The sequence below is a fragment of the Cryptotermes secundus genome, unplaced genomic scaffold (genome assembly GCF_002891405.2).
Source record: "Cryptotermes secundus unplaced genomic scaffold, Csec_1.0 scaffold303, whole genome shotgun sequence".
In the NCBI taxonomy this organism is placed as follows: Eukaryota; Metazoa; Arthropoda; class Insecta; order Blattodea; family Kalotermitidae; genus Cryptotermes; species Cryptotermes secundus.
The window spans coordinates 3,001,295-3,020,884 of NW_019726229.1; the positions used below are offsets into that span (position 1 = coordinate 3,001,295).

Genomic DNA, 19,590 nt, shown 5'->3' on the forward strand with positions numbered 1-19,590 from the left:
TTTGAACCCGCGTACCTTGAGTCATGAGGTGGGAACGTTACCCCTAGACTGCAGAGGCCGCTTAGGCTGTATGTAACTTGCCAGTCATCCCTTTATGGAATTTTCTTGCACAATGATCCAAACTGAAGGCCTGATCACTGTCTCCACCATGTTATTTAAATGTCTTATTTCTCTCCGCAGAGCCCTGATGTATGGCTTTATCCACCAGATGCCAAACCTTAAGGGCAGCTTCACTTTTTTGGACACCTTATACTTTGGTGCCCTGATTTCCTCTACAGATCCTCTTACAATCTTGGCAATTTTTAATGATCTGCATGTGGATGTGAACTTGTATGCACTGGTGTTTGGAGAAAGTGTCCTGAATGATGCAGTAGCTATTGTTCTTAGTGGGTGAGTTGGTGTAGACTGGTATTTACGGGAAGTGTTTCTAGAAGTCATAATTATTAGTGTTTAATATTCCTCTCCTTTGTGAAATACCTAATGGGGTTAAGGTAAATTTAAAGTTGGCCTGTGCTTAGTTAATTAAATGCTCTTCCATGAAGACATATGGTAGTTGAGGTGTAGCTCCACCATTCTTGACCTCAGCTTTGGATGGAGGTGAGTTGTCAGCTTCACGCACAGGCAACTTTACGCCTGGGGACATCATCCCCAATACCCATTGGGTAGGAGGCTGGGTGGACCACAGAGCCAGTCTGGACGTTGTGGAGAAAAGAAAAATCTTGCATTTGCCAGGATTCAAACCCCAGTCATCCGGCCCATAGCCTGTCACTATACCGACTGAGCTTTTCCGACTTCTGTTACATAATGGGGACTTAACACATTCATTGACAGATCAATTAAATTATAATTTAAACATGAGAGCCAAGCAGCTGTCTGAATAAAGACCAGTATAATTATTTTAGTCAAAGAAGCAAATGTGTTTATTTGACCATATTTTAAAAATTGGTTCATACATTGTAATAAGGTCCTGGGGCAGTTGGATGAACTTTTTAGAAAAAAATGTGAAATACTTGGTAACTAAGCTAAGACAACCTGTCTATGGCACAAGGAAAGATAGCAATGGAAGTGAATGTGCTAACCTAATGCAGAGTATGGTAGTGATTGTAAATGTATTACAATTACAAAATGTTATAGCTCAGAGCTTAATTGTCTGGATAGCACTTCTGCTTCATGTTTAGAGGCCCCAGGTTAACATTGCAGACTGGAGAGCTGCTACCCTGATAGAGACTTTTTATGGGTTTCCTCATTCCCTCCAAGCAAATGTTGGGATAGTACCTCAAATTTGAACATGAGTCTTCCTTTCACGTCCTTTCCTTCCCTAGATCCAGAGTTAGTCAAAATGACCGTAGGATGTGAAATATGTCATATAGATAAATGATACAAATTCCGTCCCAAGTGCAAACCATATATATTATATGTCTTTGATCTTGTTCTTTCTACACTACATGTTTCGGCCTCTATCGGCCATCATTAGGTGTATACTCTTAACGTTGCTGCCACACTGAACCCGGTCTAAAATTTAACATTTAAAAACACAATGTCACATTCTTCGTATTATCAACATCTACATCGTTGATATGTGTCTGGTATGTAGATTATGTTGCACATGTCCAATTTTGATGTTCTTGTAGTAGCACTTTAAAAATCTTTAGTTATGATGTTTTTAAAAACTTTTTAAAATTTTCTCTAAATTTTAAATTTAAAATTTTTTAAACTTTTTTAAAATTTTCTCTAAACTTTAAATTTAAAATTTAGAGAAAATTTTAAAAAAGTTTTTAAAAACATCATAACTAAAGATTTTTAAAGTGCTACTACAAGAACATCAAAATTGGACGTGTGCAACATAATCTACATACCAGACACATATCAACGATGTAGATGTTGATAATACGAAGAATGTGACATTGTGTTTTTAAATGTTAAATTTTAGACCGGGTTCAGTGTGGCAGCAACGTTAAGAGTATACACCTAATGATGGCCGATAGAGGCCGAAACATGTAGTGTAGAAAGAACAAGATCAAAGACATATAATATATATGGTTTGCACTTGGGACGGAATTTGTATCATTTATCGTATAGAGTGCAACAGGATGCTTAAATATAATAATGTCATATAGATGTAAACACATTATGACACGTGGGCTCAAAGCCAGAATTATGGATCGAGAAGGAACATCCATTACTAGGTTATGACACGTAAACACATCATGGCAATATAAAGCGAACATTCATTATTATGCAGCATTTAGTAAACATTGCGTGACCTTATATGCTGTACTAGAATGACAGCAGATGCTAGAAACATCCAGAATTTTGCCAGTGTGAGCACAGTAAACTGATTTTCATGTTATGTCAGGTATGACTTCTTGTAGTTTTTAATTTTGCTTAGACACCAGTAATTGATGACTGTGGAAAGTAAACATTTAATAGATTATAATTGTATCACAGTAAGTGTAACATGAACTAAGGACAAATGCATTTAAAAAAAATTCTTCAAGTTACTGAGTTCTGTGATGTCAGTATGGTGTACGGGTTCTGATGTCAGTACACATTGTATCTCGTCACTCTTATTTGCAAGCATATCACAGTCTTGATTCTGTTTAAATCAGTTTTCTAAAACAATGTCAGACGTATTGTCTGTAGTTAGCTGATTGTTTTTGTCATCTTGTTACTGAACGATATCCGTCTGATGCATATATTCAGGCATGTGGCCACCTGGTTGTAAAATGTCTTAATGTTTGTAACTGTTGTGTAATCTGACTGTGTGGATCATTAATGTGTGTTTAAATGTGTCCAGATCAATACAGAACTATGGAGAACGTTACCAGTCAGGAACAGGTGGTTTCGAGACGCAAGCCTTTTTCCGTGCATTGGGTGACTTCTTTGGCATTTTCACCCTCTCTCTCTTAATTGGCGCACTCATGGGCTGTATCACTGCTATCATATCCTTTTAACAGCAATATACAGAGTGTGTCTTTTGCATCTATGTAGTATGCTGAATGCCTGTTGATGTTACATTTTCATTTTATATTCTTGACCATTTAGTTAACAGGGATTAATATTTGGTCAGAGTTTCTATTTTCAACTTCTATGAAATGTTCTGTGGAATGCAGTGATATGCATGTTGTGCATCATCAGCTGAAGTATTTTTATATAGCTCCTTACGGTAAGCATGCACTGCTGCAGTGGCCACTAAATCTTTGGCCTTGCAACAAACAGTATTCCTTCACCAAATTACTGTGCTCTAGCCATATATGCAATATGAAACCTAGTAGGATGCTGCACACTGGAAGTACTGTTACTTGGTGTTGTATCAGAGTCTCCAGTCACATGTGAGGTCTGATTGGAAAGCACTGAGGCCCTATCTTAGTGAAAATACTGTACTTTCAAGGATGGGAGGTTAATTTGCTGAGGAATTGTTTCCTTAAGCATGCACATGCTTATTCTAGTGTTCCTGGCAATGCTGAAAGTAGCTCGCAAGCTCAGTAGTTGCTTTGTTGCTTCATTTAGTTTATTCCAGAGCATCAGACCTTTTGCCTTTCAGTTTTTTGTTTCATTGCTATGTTTTATGTAACAAAAGAAAGACAAGGGAGCCATATTAGGTGATAAAGGGGGTTGTGTTACTTGTGGAATATTGTGTCTAGTTAACAGGTACCTTTATCTAGTCTGAGTGAGCTTCTGTGTTGTTACAATTTACTGCACTGGAGATTTCTTGACGCTTATACGAGTATATAGAAAGGTTAGTTAAGATTCTGAATTCTTAGCGTGTGTTCATCGTGCACAACACTTGCATAGCCAAGATATCAATCACCATCACTTCAGTTTTTCTGCAGACTTGGTATGCTTTTTCATAATCAGTGTGAGGAGGGGATTTCTGTTTTGATGGCTATTGCTTAGTTTCAGAGTAGTAAATGTACTCCAGTGTTTCATCTTTTGTTATAAAATTTCGTTGAGAAGTTTTGATTGGTTTGTGGACATTTAAACAAGCCAGAAGCCACTCATTTTACAGTACCTCACACACTGATGCTAGCGATATTTTGTTTCTAGTTTCTAGTGATCTTCACTTTTGAGAATATCCCTTAAAACTCATGATTGGTTCATTGTTGCTCTCCAGAAATTATTTTAATAACTTGGTAAGCCTTATGTCTTCTATATTTTTATAGCACATAAGTTCATTTACATACATTTGTCTGTACTCTTGAGCATCATTGTATTAGTATATGACAAAATTGCTCTTGACTTTATATGCTGACCATTGAGGATAGATTTAATAATGGAGTGTGCTGTAAAGAGTCCTGACATGCAATAACATGTCAGGATACATTCATTCCCCTGACATCATTGTACAGTGTAATTTATTTTAGAGGGATTCTGATCAGACCTGATATACGTAGGCGAGTCAAATGAAAACCTTAAATATTTTTAAGTATTATTTATTGTGCACAAGTGGTACAAAGCTGTATCACTTTTCAACATAATCTCCCCCACGCTCAATGCAAGTCCTCCAGCGCTTACAAAGTGCATGAATTCCTTTAGAAAAAAATCTTTTGGTAGTCCGCGCAACCACTCATGCACCGCGTGGCATACCTCTTCATCAGAATGGAACATCTTTCCTCCCATTGCTTCTTTGAGTGGTCCAAACATGGAAATCACTTGGGACAAGGTCTGGTGGGTATGCCAGATGAAGAAGACACTCAAACTGCAGGTATTTGATTGTCGCAACTGTTGTACGGGCAGCATGGGGCCTTGCATTGTCATGTTTCAAAAGGATACCTGTGGACAGCAGTCCACGTCGCTTTGATTTGATTGGAGGCCGAAGATGATTTTTTAGGAGATCTGAGTATGATGCACTGGTGACAGTGGTCCCTCTAGGCGTGTAGTGCTCCAAGATGACGCCTGTTTCATCCCAAAAGAGAGTCAGCATAACCTTCCCTGCCGATGGTTGTGTTCGAAACTTCTTCAGTTTTGGAGATGAGGAATGGTGCCATTCCTTGCTCGCTCTCTTCATTTCTGGTTGGTGGAAGTGAACCCAGGTTTCGTCCTCAGTAATGATTCTTGTAAGGAAGTCATCACCTTCTCGTTCAAAGCGCTGCAGAAGTTCTTCACAAGGATTGATATGTCGGTCTTTCAATTCAGGAGTCAGCTGCCGTGGCACCCATCTTGCACACACTTTGTGAAACTGGAGTACATCATGCACAATGTGGTGTGCTGAACCATGACTAATGTGTAAACTTGCTGCAATTTCATTCAATGTCACTCGGCGGTTTTCCCTCACTATGGCTTCAACTGCTGCAGTGTTCTCTGGAGTCACAACTCGATGTGCCTGACCCGGACGAGGAGCATCTTCCACTGAAGTCACACTATTTGCAAACTTCATACTCCATTCAATTTCAATAAATTTCAATAGGTTTCACACCTTCACTACACAAAAACCAAATGACAGAATGCTATTCTTCCCTGGTGCAAGTCTCAAGTGGGGCAGCCATCTTATACTGGTGCTGTGACGGTGTTCTTGCATCTGCACTATGCTGCAACCTACAGGCCATTCTGCACACTGTTTGTAGCACGCTTACCAACTTACAGGATAATGGCGTGAAATTTCGATTTTTTATTACAAATTTAAGGTTTTCATTTGACTCGCCCTCGTATTAAATACACAGCTTCTGCGGAAGTAATTGTTGTTGTGGAAACATCAGTATTGTAAGTAAGTGCTGTATAGATGTATGTAAGTACATATATGCTCTTTTAATATGGCGATTTGTGGACTATTCATGATATTAGACTCTAATGGGAGGTACATAATGATTCTCCTTTAAGAGTTACGTAGGGTTAATAATTGGTCATTGCATTTATTGAAACTTGGATATATATCCTTAACAATTCTGCACTTAACGAAGTTTACACATGTGCGTGACTTTCCACTGCTAGAATCAGCACTATTTGTGCTTATGTCATATAGCACATTTCTCATAGCCGAGGCTTCAGAACTCACAGGTACTGTGCACTGTTTGTTGCCATATTAATCCATATTACTCTACTATTACACAAATCTTGGCATTTGAATTATTTTATTTGGATAGATTGTCTGGTTGGCTGCAGTATGGCAGTTTCTGCCATAGAGTGGTTGTAAAGTAAAAAAGTAAAGCTATCCTGTACCAGGGCGTGAAGGCCCATAGGGTTGTGAGACGTTGAGGGTCCTACACCATCTAGACAATCGGCTCAAAGGTGGCGGTAAGGTTGTGAGCCTTACGCGCTGGTCGCGCTTTACTCCCCAGGAAAATTTAATTAATTCCTGGTACTCATTTCTGTTAGAGGCTGAGTAAACCCCAGGGCCTAGTGAGGCTGGTAGGATTAGGTCAACTGAAGAAAATCCAATGACCTCATCGGGACTTGAACCCGCGACCTTCCGATCAAGGCTTTATTTTATTTAGATAGATTGTCTGGTTGGCTGCAGTGATTTTGGCAGTTTCTGCCATAGAGTGGTTGTAGTCAAGGCATTATTTTATTTGGATAGGTTGTCTGGTTGGCTGCAGTGATTTTGGCAGTTTCTGCCATAGAGTGGTTGTAGTCAAGGTTTTATTTTATTTGAATAGATTGTCTGTTTGGCTGCAATGATTTTGCCAGTTTCTGCCACAGAGTGGTTGTAGTCAAGGCTTTATTTTATTTAGATAGATTGTCTGGTTGGCTGCAGTGATTTTGACAGTTTCTGCCATAGAGTGGTTGTAGTCAAGGCTTTATTTTATTCAGATAGATTGTCTGGTTGGCTGCAGTGATTTTGGCAGGTTCTGCCATTGAGTGGTTGTGGTCAAGGCTGTAACTAAAGAAGCTATTGACAATTTTATAAATTATGTAACCATGCCTTTTCATGTTCTGTGTGACCATAAATTGAAGATAATATAAATATTACATTTATAATTTTGTATGATGGTAAGAGTTGGCTTTTATTGATACTGAAATGGTGTATGATAATATAAGTAATCTGGAAAGCATTCCAGAGAGCAGATCTTTCTAAAGTAATCTAGAGAATAAAGAACATTTATGGATACTGCCATAAATGGCAAAAAATATGAATGTTTTTAAATTTTTTGAGGGATATCCTGTGTTGTTGAACATGGTGAGGGATGAGGTAATAAGAAGAGGACTGGAAGGACAAGAGAGTGGGATACCAAAAACTGTGTTGTGTGCAGATGACACAGTTATCTGAACAAAGGCACAATAAAAACAAAGTATTTTATTTTTACATTGTGTACAGATTTTGAATTATATGTTGGTTTGGATAAATGTGTAGTTATGAAAGTAACCTGAAAAATGTGAGATATGGAAAGTGCACTGGAAAATTGGAGTGAACTACAACAATGTTATATTTATCTTTATAGGTGTAGTGGCAGTACTATTCTGTGGGATTTGCCAGGCTCACTACACATACAACAATCTGTCAGCAGACTCCAGGTCAAGGACCAAAAAACTTTTTGAACTGCTCAATTTCTTAGCAGAGAACTTCATTTTTTCATACATTGGAGTGTCAATGTTTACATTTCCTAAACATCATTTTGATCCTGGTTTCATCTTTGCAGGATTTGTATCCTTGAACAATGCATTAAATATGTATTTAGTGGATGTAATACACCCATCCTGCTATATATGCAAACTTGCCATTTACGATTCACTTATATGCTGTCAGCCACTTGACAGGATATTACTGCAAAGTTTCTTTGAAAGTTTTAACTGTGGTATTATCTTCATCCGTATTCCTGTTCATCTCAAGAATATATTCTTTGCGAGTGCAGAGGGATGGGTGTGTTGAAAACACTGTACGATACTGCAACCGATCTTCAAGTCCCATTGAAACTTGTGGGAGGTGAAGTTCCACTTCTTTTAATTCCACACATGACTCATGACAAATATGATAAATACTCAGAACTGTTTAGTATAACTTTTTAGAAAATGGAAAACAAGTATGCACTGTCACAAAATGTTTCAGTTTGGCAGAAGATTCTGACTTGATGCCTTGATGCATATTTGTTGATAAAATCATGTGTACAAATTTTGTTTAAAACCTTTTGTTTTTTATGATGTAATGATATGTAAAATAATGATACTTTAGGAAAGTGACATGGGGTTTGTTGTCTGATTTATCTTGCGATCAGTTCACCGAAGGAAAGACTGGTGTGAGAAATGTTAATCCTAGGTAGTAATTTGGATAAAAATTATATTTATGTAAGCTTTATGATTTTTTTATATCCTGGTTTTCGTGTCCTGACAAGTAGTATAATAATTTCTGAAGACATTTGGGCATTGTTTCTTGGTATTTGCCTGTCACAGACTTCATATATACTAAAATGTACAGCCCAGTAGCAGTTCTGGACATTGTTCTCCAGTGTACTTTGAACATGATTACAATAACTGAGCACTAAATATCTTAAATGAATGATTCATGTTATAAGATGACTATAATTGAGTCCAATTCAGAAACTTTCTCACTAATTCTGGAGGAGCTGCTAATAGCTGGACGATACCCTCTTCCGGTATGTGATAGCATGTAGTTTGGTAGGTAGATAACAATATTTTGGTAGAATCTCCCACTTCCATCTTCAGATACCCTGAAGCTGGAGGCAGCAGGTTCATCTTAGATGTTATTACCTGCCTGTGACAGCAAATGGTATCACATCCTGGAAGACTGGCATGAGAACTTTGATTTCATATAGTGCCTAGATGTTAGATGCTGTACCTGACAGGTACTACAATGAATTATGATTCCCACTGCCACCACTACCATCAGTACTGTTGCTGCTACTGCTATGACTGCCTCTGCCATCACCACCACCAGCTGGTGGTGGTGGTGCTACAGTCATTATCACCATCAGCTCTGCTACAGTATAAGATTAATCCTTCAGATCTCTAAAAATGTACCACACCAGTTGTGAATTCTTTTAATGCGCTCATATAAAACACTATTCATAGCTGAATGATGCCGTGATAAATTCTTGTTTCTGAGTGGCTGTGGCTAATTGTTTGTACGTTATAGTAGCTGTGACAGATTTTTGTACAATTTTCACCCTTGTGTCATGGACTGTCCATATTTGATCTTAATTGTCATGGTTATTAGTGATTCAATTTACTAGTCTTCAGCTGTTATGTAAGAGATCTTTAAGTGTGTTTTTATACTGATATCAGTACCAGATATGTTACTGTGCTAGCTGTCTTACTTAAAGTTTAAAATGCTTGTTAAAGAACAGTGGTTCCTAAACTGTTTTGTGGTTTCTTTGGGACTGTGATAAGTGTTTTGTGTGGATGCAGAGAAATTATCTAATTTTTTATTTATGAACTGCTTATTGTTTAGGGCAAATTCACAAAAGATAATGGGTGATGGTACTCTTGTGTCTTTATTTTGGGAAATTATATATCTTTTGTAACTTGTGTCCAGTTTTGCAGCGGCAAGGATAGAACAGCAAGGACGAAAACCAGGGTACAAGTCACATCACTAATTTACAAAGATGGCCATTATTGTGAAAACTCCTAATACTATTTATTGAGTGTTTCCTTAACATTTAACAGTTTTGTGCCATGTTAGGGCGTGCAGTCAACATCTATCCATTGTCTTTTCTTCTGAATTTAGGACGAAAACCTAAGATACCATTGAACTTTCAACACATGCTGTTCTTTGCAGGTACAGTTGGCTTTTTATGAGTCAAATTTTAAACATAAGTTCCTGTCCCTTGCAGTACCATATTTTTCAAGCATAATAACATGTCCTTCCAGAGTTAGTGTTTTTTCTAAATTATTGATAACCACATGATGAATGAATGAAGTTAGTCTACATAGTGAGGGGTTTCACAGTTCTTACTGTTATCTTAATATTGATAACCACATGATGAATGAATGAAGTTAGTCTACATAGTGAGGGGTTTTCACAGTTCTTAGTGTTATCTTAATAACACTAGCCTGTCTTGCCAATGATTACATCACCCAGGACACCAGGCAGGCTCATACCTAAGACCCTAAAGGATGAATTTCATCATCTCTTGAACATTGCCAAAGCACTGCGGAGGCCAGAGTGCATAGCAGTGAACAGTGGAGAGTCCTGCTCTGTCCATGTTGCCAGCTTGCAGGGAATCTTGCAAGTTGCCACTGTTTAAGTGCATGGTTGGCAACTGCTTGGCCCGTGTGAGCTTATCCAGGGTATCACCAATCCTTGGTAGCAATAAGCAATCCTTCTTGGTAACATTATTCAGCCTTTGATTGTTTGCACAGAAACGAAGGCCTTCATTATTCCTGATGAGCATGATAGGTGAACACCAAGGCCTGTCTGACTTCTTGATTACCCTTCAGTCTTTCATGTTCTTCAGAATTTTGTCCACTTTGACCTGCTTGGCTAGCAGCAATCTCTGAAGGGGCTACTGGACTTTACAGGCATCACTGGTGTTGAGGCAATGGTAAACTATGGATCCATCCATATCTGTCATTATAAATTGTGAAAATATCCTGGAATTCAATAATTAACTCAACCTGGCTTCTTTGGCATTGAGATTTGGCCTGGCACTGGACACCGCTTGCATTTGCTCACAGAGCCTGTGAGTCCCCAGAGTTTGGTGTGGTGAACTGTTGACTGGTGGTGCCCACATGACTGGCTCACAGCAGCCTGGGGTGGTGCCTTCAATCAGTACTTGGCGTTGGTTGCATGCATTCTTGATCCTGACAGGTACTCCTCTTGAACTTGAACCAAGTTCTGGCTGTGTACAGTCTATCTCAGTGGGAACTCATCAAACTTGATTCCCTCAAGCTGTTCACTGCCTCCAGGAGACCCTCCACCTGCACAGTTACGACTCACATCATGCTGGTATCACCGCATCCCTGACCAGTGTAAGGAAGTATGATTGTGGTCATGCCCCAAGACACTGTAATGATACCTCATCTTGTCCCACCCATGGCATGTGTTGCTTCAAATGCATCGCAGGATGTCCAGTCCCAGGATGAACTAGTTTGTGATCTTTGTTATGAACACCCAGATTGATAGTGCACTCTGTGCCAGGGTTGGCTTTACTGCCTTCTCCTTCATGAAGGGAGTGTTTCCCCAGATGCTATCCGCAGAACATACCGCTGACTTGACTTTGTCTCTGGGAATCCTGTGGTGGTGTCATATCTGAAAATGATCATAGATGCCCTGATATCAGTGGTCATAAGGGATGGCTTATCTGATATTCATTCCTTGGCAATTAGACTGTTGTTGCTTCTCTTGATTAGTTTGCTGAGTATGAAGTGAGGGGATGAGGATGATGATGCTTTTTCTCTGCTCTCTCAAGCTGTTTCTTACTTGTTTCCCAAGTCCTTGTCAGGCTCATCATCAAGTCTTTGTCTCATTCTGTCTCATTCTCTTTTGAGACGATATGACATCCCCCACACTGCCAGCATACAAGTTGTTCGGTCCTGGTGTGCTGAGTTGCTGACAACTGTGTTCCTGTGGGAGTTGTAGCCCTTTTATCAGCCCTACTGGCAGTCCATCTGCCACCTTTGCAGCCTCTGGCTTCAAGGCTTGGATGAGGGCTTTGTTGACAGACCTCTTGTCACCTGTATAGAGGTGCAGTCCCACATCCAATTCCTTTACCCAGTTAACAGAAGCATCGCTGCGTCCCTCTGGGTGAAGTCCATGGGTAACCTTACGGTCCATTGGGCTGCTTCACAGCTGCTGCAAGTTCTTGTAGAGATTTGACTGTCACCTGGGCCCTAGCTTTTTGTTTAGACCATTAGGCCACCAGCTCATTGTCACTGTAATAGTGTTTGAGCACCGTGACAGAGTGTTTGTATGCTGCAGAAACTGGACCACTGTGTAGGATGTTGGCAGTTTGCATCTGTGGAATGGGGACTAGATTTATGGCTTTTGCCTGGACTGCCCAGCTTCGGATTGGTTGTGAAATTCTTTACAGGTTCTCAGTCAGGCTTCTGCCACTGCCAACTGCATCTCGAGCTTCTGATGTGTGGCTTCCAGTTTGGATTGAGTTGCCTGCTCATTGTACTGTGTTGCCTGCAGCTCACTATTGAGCCTCTTGTGTAGATTCGAGATCTGCTGTTTAACTATTTCTGTGATGCCCTTCAAGTGTTTGTCTAGTATGACAGTTTTTCTCCTTTTAGATTTGCTCTGGCCAGCCCTGATGGCACCTTGTATCATTTTTGAGTTGTTCTTGGCTGAGCAACAGTTCATCTTGACAGACAGCCAGTCTAACATGGCCAGACCTCATATCCTTTTTTAGTTTTTAATTAGCACTTAATCCTCTTTAAGTTGTTCTTGACTGGCACTTACATTCTTTTTAATGTTTTCTTTCATAGCACTGAATTTATGTAAGTTCTTCAAAATTACGTGCAATTCTGTATTGACCTTCAGTCCCATTTTTGATGCTGTTTGTTCTGATTATTGTGGTATTTAGAGCATTTACTACTATCCCATTTACCATGACCACTTTTTCTCTTATCAGTTCTTTGTTCACCTGTTACTTCACGGCACCCCCACTGATCACAGTACTTCTCTCGCTCACTTCACTCACCTGAGCTGCCCTGCACTGAACTGAAAAATGGAAAACCTTACAACAGACAACTAACTTACTTGCTCGCTACTCATTTTGTAGGCATATCACTTGTAGCAAAAGCTCTAGATTGCTCTCGGGTGGCCTCAGTCTACCTCGCCAGCTCACTGGTTTCTCAGATGCTCCAGATCACATGAGAGGCGCATACAGGCCAAGTGATGCAATCCCGCCAATCTCAGCTCCCACAACAGTGCATTTGAAACTGGAACATCCTATAGGAAATGCTCTCTTAATGTTAAGACTTTATTTGGAGTATTCAGGCTAGTTATGTAACTTTACTATTTAATTGTTCTTTCATGTACAGTGTAGTTTCTGCACTGTATATGTATGCAATGAGTCAGTGGAGTTTAAGGACACATAGGGACTTCTAGAATCTCTCTGTAACAACAGTGACTATAGAATTTTGTGATGGTGATTATTTTGGAATCTTGTGTCTCACAGGTTTGCGTGGTGCCATGTCATTCGCTCTGGCAATTCGCAACACTGTGTCAGATGCAAGACAAGCGATGTTAACAACCACTTCACTGATTGTGATTGTGACTGTGATAGTGCAAGGAGGGGCCACAATGCAGCTTCTCACATGGTTCAAAATACCGTAAGCACAGATCAAAACTTCTCCCACATACCTAGAAACAAAAGTGTGGGGCATTAACCTCTTGCCACCAATATTACTATGACAACTGTGCCAAGATTGGCTAGGTTGTTATCCTGTTTAGTAAGTTTTTTTTTATTTAGTGGTTGGTGTGGCTGAGTCAGCTTGGTACATCAGCCATTAGTGGTTGTATTATACCAGCCCTTGATGATGACAACGATGATGACGATGATGATAGGTGGGTGTGGAGCATTCAGTGGGATGAGAATTGGTGAGGGAAGCCGAAGTACTCAGAGAAAACCTGCCCTGTTGAGACTTCATCTACCACTGGTCCCACATGACGTGACCTGGGATCAAATCTGGCCTGCCATGGTGGGAAGCTAGTGACTAACTACTGGAGGTATGGCCGTGCCATAGCTCAAGCAGTTAGTTGCTGGCTTCCCACCACGGCGACCCGGGTTCGAACCTGGGTCTGGTCAAGTGGGATTTGTGGTGTACAAAGTGGTGCAGTTTCTTCACTTGAAATTGCACTGTCTCTCTTTCGTGAATCAGTGATGTCAGCTGAACAAGAACTGTCATCATCATAAACATGAGGCTTTGTATAGGCAAGATGAAGTATGAATGTATGTTTAACCTAAATATTTAGTCTATGAGCTGATTATTGTTAGTTAAGTTGTAGCTGACCTCGATGAGGTGGAAAATGGGGTTAATGACTGTGACCCATACACAACATTTTAAGCCTTACAGTTCAAGAATCTTGATTTTGCATAAGCATGAATTTAAGTGGAAGAGTCAAGTCAGGCTGATCATAGTGCATAAGCATCACTGTCTATAATACTGATTGTAGTCATGTTTTGTGAAGAGACTGATATGAATTGCTTTTTCAGGGTTGGAGTGGAAGAGGAGGTGGAGATGCTTCCATATGCAGGCGTGAGAAGTGTGAGTATTGTATTGAGAATTGGAGACAGATTAATTGATTGGATCAGGAAGATGGCTGTGTGTACTGGTCTGTGATGTAATGTTTGGTCATGTTATATAGATTGCATATGCATATTAATGCTAGTATAAATGTGATAAATGATTGAAAATATATTAAAATTAAAACATCTGGGAACAACAAATGAAATCTGTAGTGAAAGTAGAAGAATACGGTTAGGAAATAATGTTATTTTTCAGTTTAAAACCCTTTATCACCCCATTTACTTTCCAAAACAACAAACATGAAGATATATGGAACAATAAATTTTCTTTCCTTTCTGACAAACATGAAGATATATGAAACAATAAATTTTCTTTCCTTTTTGTGTGCATGAGAAACATAATCTCTTGTAGTAGCATAAGAGTTTGAAAGTAGCATGCTGAGGAACATGTTTTGATCTAAGAAGAATGAAATAAATTGAAAGTTTTGAATATAATATGCAAAGGAACTTTGTGATTTATACAGGTTATGTGTATTATCATAATGAAATCTAGGAGGCTGTGATAAACTGAACATACAGCTTAGTTGGGGAGATCTGAAATATGTGCAGAATTCTGGTATATGAAATCTCTAGGAAGGTGGCAGTTTGGAAGACCAGAGAGATCAGCAGTTAATATTAAGGTAGCTGTTTGAGAAATACATGTTGAAGATGGGACATAAATAGGATTGGCTGAGGGAACTTGATCTGAGGTAGCATTGAAATAACCACATTTAATACTAATCAATTACATGTTATTCTTATAGGTTTCCCATTGTTTTCCTCTTCTCTCAAGCTAAATAATGGAATAGTTTCTTAACTCAATACATGGTTGTTTCTTCCCATATTCCTCTTTAGTCATTCACTTATCCCCATGCCTTATTCCAGGGTTGATATCTTGTCACCAGAATGCAGGGCAGAGTCAGAACATAAACATAGCTTGTAGATCATTTAAAAATGTGGCACAGTTTAAATATCTGGGAATGACAGTAACAAATCAAAATTGAATTCTTGTAATGCTTGTTATAATTTAGTTCACAACCTTTTGTTGCCTTGTCTTCTATCTAAAAATTAAAATATGTGGAACTATATTTTTGTCTGTAGTTTTGTGTTGGTGTGAAACGTGGCCTTTGACATTAAAGAATAGTGTAGACTGAGGGTGTTTGGGAACAGTGTGCTGAGGAGAATAAGTGGTCTGAAGGGGTATGAAGTAATAGAGGCTGGATAAAACTGCACAGTGAGGAGATTTTGTAACTTGTACCCTTCATCATAATCAGAATACTATCAGAATAGAGGTCATCACTAAAGAAACAAATTATGCATATGGTACCAATATAAAAACACAATTTTCACACATAATTTACATTGGACGGAGTTTAAATTTTCTGACTTCTGCTGCAATAATGGAAGTCCTGATGGGAGAGATGTCCAAGCTGGGTTGACTAATCGGATCTACAGGAAATCTACCCAATGTCCCTGGTAGATTATCCAGTCAATCAACCCAACTTGGACATCTCTGCCATCAGGACTTCCATTATTGCAGCAGAAGTAAAAAAATGTTAACTCTGTCCAGTGTAAATTATGTGTGAAGATTGCGTTTTTATGTTGCTACCACACAGAGAATTTGCCTCTTTGTGATGACTTTCATTCTGATAGTACTCTTGTTTTAACAATAGCCATGAAATAGTGCATGGACATAAGTGCTAGGCCTCAAGTGTCTGGAGTTTTTTAATGGTTGTGTTAACTCTCACAGATGGTTTACACTGTGCTTTTGTTATATATCCTATCTTGTGTTGATGCTGGAGACTGGAGATAGGGACTAGCTGTAATGATTGGGCCCAATTGAATATGTTCCACCTGAAGATGGAGACAGAATCCAGTCTTCGAAACATTGTGTGTTTTAAATAAAAACAGAATGATGGATAATGTTAAAAAACACAGTAATTGTATCAGCATCAGATATTTCCTAGCCATTTTTGTCTTTATTGAAACTGTGTTCCAAACAATTTTGTTGTACATGTTCATATGCAGGAGTACACAAAGTCTTCAAGGTAAGACTGTAGAATGACTTCTCAAGTACCACATAGTAGTGACAAAGTTTCTGGTTCCTTTTGTTAGTAAATACATGTTCAGGTGTTTAAGCAAAGTGACAAGAGCTTGTGCATTCCACAGCAAAGCCCACAGTTATTATAGAAAATAACTGATGTAAGATTAACTCACTTTTAGTATTTTGGAGCTTTTAAAATGTTCAGATAAAAGATGAGACATAGTAAACACAGTATTCTTACCATAAACATAAAGAGTTCTTAATTGAGAGTACTGAACCGTCTGTATGCCTTGCCATGTACATCGCCCAAAACGGCAGAACTAGTAATGATGCAGAACCTCGGAACAACAACTGAGTTATTGTTCATGCATAATTTTACCCAAATTTGCTGTACCATGGTGATGTTTCATTTTATTTGGGGCATACTGTACATGGCATGCTATTGTGCCATCCCCTCCAGCAAACCTTTGGTAAATGATTTACTGCAAGGTTCCAATTCACACAGTTCAGAGGCTGAAAATGCTGATGCCACCCATAGTCCTGTCACAGGTTTTAACTGGCTCCTGTTGAGTTACATTAGTTCTCCACTTCTGTTTAGTGAAGGTCCTGGGATAAGGAACAGTGCATACCTTTGTCCAGCTGTAGACTTCCATTTATCCTTGTGCCTTCTACTCTTTTGTTCCATACAGTCTGTCAGCTGGGTTGACTTTTAAAGGATGACTTATGACAGTACTTTCATAATTGTGGTTCATTCTCTGGCTGTTGATCAGTAGACTCAGCTGCCTTTGTGTTACTCATTTCTGTGGTTTCCATTTCCCTTTCTACTATAACTGGGGTAGGATTGATTGACTTTTTTCCCTCTTAACAAATTATTTATTAGTTTTGTCATTTTTATAACATTTGGACAGTTTTGGAAGAAGATAGAAGTTATTTGCAAATCCTGAACTAGAATAGTTCAGTATTATAATTCTTACAGTGCCATGAATACAACTGTTTAGTATAAATGTGTATAATCTTCCCCACTACACGTGTCAACCCTGTTTCTGGGTCATCTTCCTATGGTGGATGACTTAGGAATAAGTACAAAACATGTAGCTGGCAAGAATAATCACTGTTAATACTAGAAAGTTGTGTTGATGGCATTGTAAGGACTATAGGTATGAAACACAATAGGATGCTGTAGTCAAAAATAGTTCAGCCTGTACAGTGAAATCCAATTTGCTGAATGACCTTGGGTCATGTACTGACAGGGTAAGGGACTTTTCTTTTTTACTTCTTGTATAGTATGACAGATCAGTGTAGTGCAAGGCTTCCTATCAGAATCTTGTTTTCTCAAAAACGGTTCATGTTGCAACAAACTAGGTATGACAAAGTTCTTTTGGAACATTTGTAAATGTGTTATGGAGTCAACAAAATGTGAGGAAGAGTAATGTCTGTATTGTTTAGTAACAACATAATATACAGTAAAATCTGTTGTTTTGCATTGCAACAGTAATTAAATTTCATCAGTAAATGATCATAAGACCAGTAAGGAAATGCAAAGAATAGATCTTGAAGATATGTGTTCCTAGAATTGAAGTACTCGTTTCCACTCTCATTAAACGTGATAAACCTACCTGAGATTATATTTTTCTTGTTTGGCCATTGTTACAGAGTGTAAGGGTGTGAAAGATGGAAAGGCAAATGATATTTCATTATTGCATGACATGTGGTGCATTAGTCTTGTGAAACTTTACGTCATTCACGGTGTGTGTGGAGTCAGTATAAACATGACAGGGCATCAGGCATTGTGACTGATAAATCTAGTTTGTAATGAGCTGACAGTTGTATTAAGGGAGTTGCAAATAACTAATTGGTGCCAGTCACAGCTCTTTACTCATTACTGCTTTAATGATACTACAGTGTTAGAGAAGTTTCCCTGTATGCATACTGTATTTTACTGTTTTCTTACCTACCTATGTCTTAGCAGTAATAAATCCACATAGTACAGTCAATAATTTCATGGATTGGCCACATTGGCGCTGTTATACACTACAGGGGATACGTGAAACCACAAGATGGTGCCATGTCTGTTCTTCTGTTGTCCCAGCAAGAAGCAGTAGTTTACATGTGGTGTATTCAGAAAGAAAGACACTTTTCTGAAGGGTAGTTGTCTGTGAGCGGCGGAAATCAAGAATATTGCAGTTCGAGCAATGGGAAAACATTTTTATTGCTAGTGGGGTGGGACTAAGTCCCTTGTACTGTGGCCACTTCTGGCCTATTGTACCAGCCCCAGATGATAGGCGAGGGTGATTGTGGAGCAATTGGTGGAATGAAGATTGGCAGGGGAAACCAAAGTACTCTGAGAAAACCTGCCCCAGCGCCACTTTGTCCGCCACAAATCCCACTTGACTAGACCCGGGATCGAACCGGGGCCGCCGTTGTGGGAAGCCAGTGACTAACTGCTTGAACTATGGCATGGCCCCAAATGGGAAAACATAAGTTCTGCCAAAAATTAGGAAAATCTGCTACCAAAACATTACAGATGATCAAGCAAGCGCACAGCGAAGAAGCCTTGGGCCATAGTGCTATGTTTAAGTGGCAGAAACGTTTTGCACAGGGGATAGACAGTTTGGAACATGATGAGCATGCCAGTTGACCAAGAACAGTCAGAACTGAACTCAAGATGCAAGAAGTTGCAATGTTGGTGCGTGCCATCTGCTCCCAAACAGTAAATTAAATTGCAGCAGTGATTAAACATGGTACTTGCCTCAGAATTCTGTCTGATGACCTGAACATATCTCATGTTACCCAGCACAGTGTTTCATGCATCCTGACACAAGACCAATGTGACAGTCGCATGAGCATTTGCAGTGACCTGATTGATAGTGCTGGCAAAGATGGGATGTTTCTCAATCGGATCATAACAGAAGATGAAACATGGTGTTTTCTGTACAATCCGCAACTTAAGTGACAATCAGCCACCTGGAAATCATTGTCATCACCAAGAAATAAGAAACTGTGACAGGGCAGGTTAAAAGGCAAGGTAATATTTGAACTGTTTTTCGACTTATCGGAAATTGTTCACATGGAATTCATTCCAGAAGGAGCAACTGTAAACAAGCACTGCTACAAGGAGATCCTTTGCCGTCTATGAAGTTGAGTTCGTCATAAGCATCTTTAGCTTTGGAGCAAGAAGAATTGGCTGTTGCTACACAACACCCCTGCACATCACTCTGTGCTTGTCCAGGAGGAACTGGCAAAACAGCAGGTTTTGCCACACCCTCTATATTCACCTGATCGCACACCATGCAATTTTTTTTTCTTTCCCCGCTTAAAAGAAAGGCTACATGGGCGTTGATTTCATTTGGCTGAGGAGATAGTCACTGCTACAAGGGAAGCTGTACAGAACCTTCCTGCATATAGTTAGTTAGTTAGTTA

At 39.3% G+C, this 19,590-nt stretch overlaps 1 protein-coding gene across 7 annotated transcripts in view; it reads left to right on the plus strand.

The window, feature by feature from the left end:
* LOC111864013 (sodium/hydrogen exchanger 7) overlaps positions 1–19,590 on the plus strand; it is a 72,182-nt gene that overhangs the window by 10,050 nt on the left and 42,542 nt on the right. For all 7 annotated transcript variants that reach the window (XR_002842717.2, XM_023850919.2, XM_023850923.2 and 4 more), the window contains exons 4-10: positions 181–390; positions 2,798–2,942; positions 5,889–5,994; positions 7,377–7,579; positions 9,556–9,667; positions 13,017–13,170; positions 14,055–14,106. Coding sequence is in view for 6 of the 7 variants with exons in the window: in XM_023850919.2 (XP_023706687.1) it covers positions 181–390; positions 2,798–2,942; positions 5,889–5,994; positions 7,377–7,579; positions 9,556–9,667; positions 13,017–13,170; positions 14,055–14,106 (982 nt within the window). In the remaining variant the exon portion in view is untranslated. The remainder of the gene's footprint in view (positions 1–180; positions 391–2,797; positions 2,943–5,888; positions 5,995–7,376; positions 7,580–9,555; positions 9,668–13,016; positions 13,171–14,054; positions 14,107–19,590) is intronic.